Source organism: Nicotiana tomentosiformis, chromosome 12 (genome assembly GCF_000390325.3).
Source record: "Nicotiana tomentosiformis chromosome 12, ASM39032v3, whole genome shotgun sequence".
Lineage (NCBI taxonomy): Eukaryota > Viridiplantae > Streptophyta > Magnoliopsida > Solanales > Solanaceae > Nicotiana > Nicotiana tomentosiformis.
In genome coordinates this window covers 76,785,949-76,793,726 of record NC_090823.1, presented here as the reverse complement: position 1 = coordinate 76,793,726, position 7,778 = coordinate 76,785,949, and the positions used below count along the sequence as shown (strand labels likewise).

The 7,778-nt window shown below is 33.2% G+C and overlaps 1 protein-coding gene across 1 annotated transcript; it reads right to left on the bottom strand.

The window, feature by feature from the left end:
• Positions 1–1,071: 1,071 nt before the first annotated feature.
• LOC138902901 (indole-3-pyruvate monooxygenase YUCCA6-like) lies at positions 1,072–3,573 on the bottom strand. The gene is made up of 2 exons (XM_070190801.1): positions 2,306–3,573; positions 1,072–1,404 (listed from the first exon to the last, which is right to left on the bottom strand). Exons 1-2 carry the CDS (start codon positions 2,993–2,995, stop codon positions 1,072–1,074), a joined length of 1,023 nt encoding a protein of 340 aa, XP_070046902.1. The 5' UTR covers positions 2,996–3,573.
• Positions 3,574–7,778: the final 4,205 nt, after the last annotated feature.

Genomic DNA, 7,778 nt, shown 5'->3' with positions numbered 1-7,778 from the left:
ATTTTATTTTATATTTTATTTTTTTAAACTTATTTTCTTTAGTAGTTTTTAGTTTATGTTATTTTTGTTCGTTTAGTATTAGTTTCTTTTGTTATTTTAGCTTCTTTTAGTAGTTTTGTCCTTTTATTTTTATTTCTGTAGTGTTTATTTTATCTTGTTCAGTACTTTTAGTTTATATTATTTTTATCTCTTTTAATAGTAATATACTTTTCAATAAATTTCCTTGGGTTTTTTTTATGCTACGGTTCTTTTCCAAGGAATATTTATTTGTTGAACCAGGTGACTTTTTCCTATGACGGATGGCGTGATGACTGTCTTAAGGGAATTAGTCTTGTTTTGTTATGTGGAGACTTTTGAATTTTTTGGTAATAATAAAATTAATATCTTGTATGTGAAGTGTTAATTAAGAATACCCCTCCGATTTTTGATTTTAAATTGAAAAAGTAAGTGTATGGGGAAGAATAATTTTTTAGATAACTTTTTGGCTCATTTGGTGACTCTTTGCCCACTAGTTGGCATGATATTGCTCTAAATGCTCTTGCTAAGAAGTGAAATTGATCCGGCTTGATTAGTTCATGTGCCATGTGTGCTAGTTTTTGCTATAAATAATCCTTGTGTTTACTTCTATCATCTAGATCTTGCCTGGTTGGTCTTTCAATGCTAATGTTAATTATGTTTGGTTGGAAGGATGACCTTAGGCATTCTTTGTAATCTTTAAAAAAGCCTCTTTAGCCTTTCAAGCCTACCATTGCATAAATATTATCACTAGTTTACCCATTTTGAGCCTTTAACTTTTTCTTTGGCCACCTTATTACAAACCTTTACCCTTTTGTAAAATAATCCCCTCTTTTTGGAACTCGCCCCCTCTTGAATATCGAGAATGAGGATAAAAGCCTAAGTTGGGGGTGTTGGTGTCAATTTGGAAATTGGTAAGGTTTTACATTGAGGGTAGAAACATATACCTCAAAGTTGTTCATATGAAGTTACTCAAGCTCCAAAAGAAAATAGTATATATATATATATATATATATGGGATGGATCCCAACAAACATTAAAAATAAAAATAAAAGGTCAAACAAAGTACTGAAAAAAGGTGATTTGATACATAATCCATGATATTTCTTTATCAAAATGCATAGACAAATAGTAACGTACCCTAATGTCTCCGCTTTTAATCTTAGCTAGTGTCCCAACGTCGAGTACCGGTGTTTTTCCGGACAAGTTTTTTAGCTCTAAGGGTCCAATTTCAGGCCGATCCAAGCCGAGTCGAGCTGTGTCGCCGAGCAATAACCGAGATATAATCAACAGAAATCGATCAACAAGTCGTATGGGCAACCACTTTAGTAACCACATCGATAGCCCAAAAGTTGATTTCCCCAGCATCTCTCGTGGTAGGACGTGCACCTAAAATGTTTCAAAAATAAAGACTAAAGTCAAAAACTAATTGTATAAAAAGTTAAAAATAGAAAAAGGTTAAATTACAGAAAATAAAGCATAATTAAAGTTGGGAGATAGTGTTAAAAGATGATGAATGAATTATATTGATGGGAACTTCAACTTGCCATTCTGGAGGAATGGCCAATAACTGGACTTTTCACTTTTAGGTAGGTTGCTAAGAAAAGCTTCCTTTGTGCCAGTGATGAATTTACTGGAATCAATTATTTTTATTTATTATGGAAAACAAAAATCCCACCAATATTGCGCATGCCTGGCAGTTCCAAGAAAGTGAAAAATACACAACCAAGATTTTCTTTTCTTGTTCTTTTTACTTAAATCACCAGCTTTACAAATCATATATTGTTGGAACTTGAACTCACTTCCAACTTTTAACTTTCAGAACTGGCAACAGATGAGAATTTCATTTTATTTTAATTGAAAAAATGGGATCATTTGGACGGCAAACTCCACGAGAAAATAGTAGGGGTACTAAACTAGGGTTTCTCATTGTTTCCACAATAATAGGAAGCTTTTCAAGATTAAACATGTACTGTCTAAAATGGAGAATTTTTCAAAAAGAAAGATTCTGAAGAAAAATAAAAACTAGCGGCGGTTTAGCTTTTCCTAAAATAAGATTGACAGAAAGTTAAGAAATGAAAACCATGTTTCCCCTTATTTTGCATCAACATTTTTCAAAGAGTTGATGAGACAAAAATAAAAAAGTTTGTAATCGATTTGCTTTAATATGTCCCAAAAAAAAATAAAGGGTAGGCTTTGTTGTTTCTCTTTTTCTTTTCTCTTTTTATTTCCCTTTTAGAGAGTGCTAAGGAAAAGAAAAGAATGAATAAGAGTATGAGTGTTTACTTACAGTATCTCTGACCACAAGTGAAGGGCTTGCATCATGATTACACAGATCCAAACACACCTCCATTCCTGAATTCCCACATCCAACTACCAACACTTTTTTCCCTCTAAATATCTCCCCACTTTTATACAAGCTTGTATGCATTATACTCCCTCCAAATTCCTCCATTCCTTCAATTCTAGGTACCACTGCCTCCGCATTCTCCCCCGTCGCCACGATCAACCATCGGCTAACATACTCCGTTGTTGTTGTCGTCGTCGTCGTCCTTGTTTCTGTCTTTACTCTCCAAAACCCGAGATTCCGGTCATAATTAGCACATACCACGGATTGATTAAAAACAGGCCTAATATCAAACGTCTTGGCATAGTGTTCCAAGTACTTAATAAACTGTTGCTTTGTAGGGTAAGTAGGGAAATCAATAGGAAATGACATGAGTGGTAGTTCACAGAATTGCTTAGGCAAATGAAGACGAAGACGATCATAAGTCTTGAGTTGCCATAAAGAAGCTATGCAATTAGATCTCTCTAATACCAGACTTGGAATTCCCTTTTCTTTTAAACATGCTGCAGCCGCTAATCCAGAAGGCCCTGCTCCTACAATAACTGGCCCCTTAACAAATACACATCTCTTCATTTTGTTCATGAAATAAGGATCATGAGATCTTTTACCTTCTATTTCTCTCAAGTAGTCCATGAAACACACTAGGTAACACAAGTAGTAGTTAAACAAAGGATGAGGATATTAATAGATTTTGAGTGAGTAACTATATCTAACTGTTTCTTGGTTTTTCTTCCTTTTGTTCTATTTCAAGAATTGCGGAATATAGGGAAAACAGCTAAAATTGAGGATACCCATTGGTCAATACAACGTGTTGGTGGTGGTAAAAGAAGATTTGAGAGCTAAAAAACACTTGTGAGTGAGACTAAGTCTCAAATATTATCCAGAAAAATTAGGAGACTGAGCCCCTAAAGAAGTGGAGCGAATTAGGAGATACTTATCCACTTTGTGTGAATGAATTAAGAGTTAAAATCAGCATTCATTCAATCAAATAGAGACACCACACAAAGAGAGAGGGAGTTAATTAATTAGAAAGATGTGGGTAGGAATTAAGGTATAGATATAGATGTGGTGTTAAATGTTTCTACACATTCCTTTTGTTCATAGGAAGAGAAGAAGCAAGAAGAGGAGAGGAGGTGATCAATAAATGAATGAATTGAATTGGATTCAAGAGAATTCACTCTATATATACCGGACACAATGAGAGTTTGAGCAGTAATGGAAGTGGGACACATGCATATATATAGTGTAGGTGTGTGTATCGTTATATACTTGGTGCCTAATATTGAGAATATTAATTTATATACATTGATGGTGTTAAATTGATTACTAATCCCGTTATCTGAGGATAGTTACATGCAATTATCATTTATATTATCATGTGTATTTAAGTTAAACTCATGATTTATCTGAGCAACAAGACGAAAAAGATAAATAAAAAAATACTAAATAATTTTGTGCAATCTTATACACGTCAGTATATGTGTCATATAAGAGAGTTAAGGGGGCTTATTGGATGTTTAATTAGTACTATTAATGAAATCCTAGAGCAAGTTGAGCTCTTTAGCAAAATCCTAATAATCTTGATTTTTGGATGAGGTAAAAAGTCATTAGATTTTGTTTAATAGGAAATAGGAGTATATCTTAATCAGGAGTTCATTGAATAGAATATGTAGTTGGGTGAGATTCTCAATTGTTAAAAGGGGTAGTTAACTAGTTATGGTTCGCATTGAGTTGGACTGTGCCCGATTGGGCCGGGTGGAACAACAGAATTCCACTCCACTTACAAGTTAAAACCAATATTACCAAATTATTCCATAAACCTAAAGGGGTGATTGACTCAAATGGCCCTTTAAAAGACTAATCTTTAAATATTGTCCCTTTTTTCTTCTTTTTTTAAGTAGTTAGAAAATGACTCCCCCTGCACACCCACACACTCATTGCTTGTCAGGGATTTTTCTATCGAGTTGGTGAGTTTTATGCTATATTTACTTTATTAATATTGTTAATTGCTCATAAACTCTATCGAGTTGGCATAACTTTGTGATTGTTCAACTATTCACCAAATTCTACCATATTGACATGACTTTTACTACTAAAAAAATAGAATTAGTTACGAACTTCATCGTTTATCTATCGCTAAATCGCTCATAACTAACAACATTTCTTGATAAGTTATCGCTAATCTGTCGCTAAATAGGATTAATTAGCGATAAATTTTGTGTTTAGCTATAAAATTTGTATATCCCTAATTCTTTTATAGTAATATTTGTGTTAGTTGCATTCCACCTATTTGTTAGATTGTTCACAAACTCTACCCAGTTGGTATGATTTTGTGATTGTTCAATTATTCATCAAAATCTAACAGATTGGCATGACTTTGTATTATCTGCAGGTGACATATCTGCTAAATTATTTATCAAAGTCTAGCTAATCGGCATAATTTTTTGTATTGTACAACAAAGTGTTCTTTGAAATTGCAATTTCAATTTCGATCAAACCAACCCAAATCTGCTCCAAATGATGTCAAATTTGAAATAAAATATCCAAATACCAACACGACAAATATCGAATCTCCAATTTCTTAACACTTTTTAAGGACCAACAATGAAGTTTTGAAATTTTTAAAGTAAATCACTAGATCAATATTTAAAATATTTAATCATAAATTATCAATATTCAAATAATTTTAACAATATCTGTCATTAACTTTCATTTCCTACCCCCAAAAAAGAATTTAAAGCTTTCAAACTGAAAACTATGATGTTCTTGGTGAAGAAGAAGCTTATTGTTGTAACAAAATAAAAAATAGAAACAATATTTAAAGACCAATCACTTAGGGATAAGGGGTGCAATTTTGTGAACCGTAAAGGCGCTATTCATATACTGTATATATAATGGAAATATTGGTTTAAATCCTTCTAGAAAAATAATGCGAAAAGGATCCTAAATTAGTTTATACATCGCGGATGATATATTTATTTCTCCAACTTTATTTGTTTTCTTCGTATTCTACCCGTTTGTTTTCTTTTATTTTCTCCAATTTGCTCAACTATCATATATTCATTCACGAAATATTGGTCGAAGATCAAAGGACCGTTGCAGTTGATTACTCAACAGAAAGGTACTGGCTGGTCTTAACAATGCATCTAAGCTGAGGAAGATTCAAGATTTAATTTTAATGGATTCGAGATTTAACTTTAATTAATTCAACTTTAAAGTTCGTTAATACTAAACTTATTGTAATTTTTGAAAATGATAGATCATGAGTTAAGAATTTATTATTTATTATTAGAATTTTAAAGATTTTTTCACATATTTTATGCTCGTGAAAAAAATATTTCACAAAGATATACTGGGTTCTTGAACCCTGTAAGATAGTCTCCACACATCCTTCTCTTCATCTAAACATCTAATTTATTTAACATTGCTATTTTTTTTTAAATAAAGGGGGATAGTCACCTCCGGGAAAAAAAAAAAAAAAAGGTAAGGGGAATAGACAGACCCTACCTGCCTATTAATTTTGAAACTTGCTAATGTTGTAGATGTTATAACTCTCTTCAGGAAAGAGTTATAATTCCTGTTTTTAATACTACTACAGTTAGTTGGTTTCTATAATCTTCATTTAATAGAAGCTCAAATGTAATTTACTCCTTACAGTTCCATTCATATCGTGTCGCTTTGGACATTGTTAATTTCCGACCACGACAGAATTTTTACTCATTCAAGTAACAATTTAGATAAATAAGAGTCAAGATGGAACGTGTACATATTTATTTATTACGGTTACTTCTGTAAGGTTTCTACCGGAGACCTGGAGCAACGACAAAGTTGTTAAATTTAGAATTTTAATAATGATCAATAATCTAAAAGAAGCCTTGACTAATGACATATCTTTGTATGCAAATTTGGAAAGAAGATACATATCTTTGTATGCATATTTGGAAAGAAGATCCTACTCAACGGCTATGTATTTTGAACTTTGCTTTACATGGAAAATGAATCAATCGGTCAAAGAACAAAGAAGGAAAGTGATTAGTTAGCCTTGTCAAAGATTCTCAAGCACGCGAGAATGGGAAGAGAGCTAATCAAGGCCAGAGATCAAATCCAGAAAATTCTGCAGAAGCTCAAATCAAGGAGGAATGAAGGAAGCAACCCGACAAGATTAAGGATGAATCTAACTACCATTTCAAGCTAGATTCATGAGGCAACCCATGAGTCTTTCTCTTAGATGCATATGCCTCACAAGGAAAGGACTCCTAGAATTGTTGTAATACAATCCAGAAGACAAGGAAATAAAAGACTCATCAAGTTATAAAGAAAGAAGCACAAGAACATTCAAAGCATGCAACTACATCATCTGTTTCTAAGCCTTTTTAGTTCTTAGTACAAAATACTGTATTCTTGAGTTTACAAGTGTCACAAAAGATAGGAAGAGTTAGAACACAAAATGAGAGTTGTGTCAACATTGGAAAGAATCAATGTCGCTATTGGTGGTGAACGTACTAAAACCATTACTGCTATAAACATTCATCAAAGATCTAAGAGAACTCTTGTGACCCAAGGGAACTGGACGTAGGTACCACACCGGTACTGAACCGGTATAAAAACTGGTGTGTCTTCTTTACCTTTCTGTTCATTTAGTTTATCTCTACTGAAATAAATTACTGTGCAAAGTCGAGTCGACTAAATTCATACTTACTCAACTAAGATTTTTTAATCGGTTACAATTCACTCCCCTCCCCCTCCCCCTCCCCCATGTACTTTCAATTGGTATCAGAACAGGACTCACGAATATTACTTAACAGCAAGTGAGGAAAAGATCATGGCATGAAATACAGTCATTGGAGCACTATTTCAAGAAGGAACATCTCAAGTACAACCCCATACTTCAATGGCCAGTACTTCTCTCACTGAAAAGTGTGCATGGAGACCTACAATATGGCATATGACATTAATATTTGGCGTGTTATCAAAAAGAGAAATCTTCCAATTCCACCAAAGAAGGATGCAAACGATCAAATCATAGAATCATCTGATCCTCTTGATTTAGATTATTATATTAAAGAACAATCAGTCGTTATTCAAGTGAATACCAAGGTAAAGAATCTGTTGTACAATGCTATCAGCGGGGAAGAATACGAAATAATATCATGCTGTGAAACTACAAAGAAAATGTGAGATAAGTTAGAAGTCACATATGAAGGAATAAACAAAGTAAAAGAAACAAGGATAAATCTCCTAGTTCGAGACTATGAATTAGTTCAAATGAAGGATGGAGAATCAGTAGAGGAAATATTTTCTAGGTTCAGCAAAATCATTGGAGATTTAAAATTATTTGGTAGACCAATCAAGAGTGGGGAACAAGTCAGAAAAATTCTGAGAAGTCTTCCCACAATCTGGCAGCCCAAAGTCATTG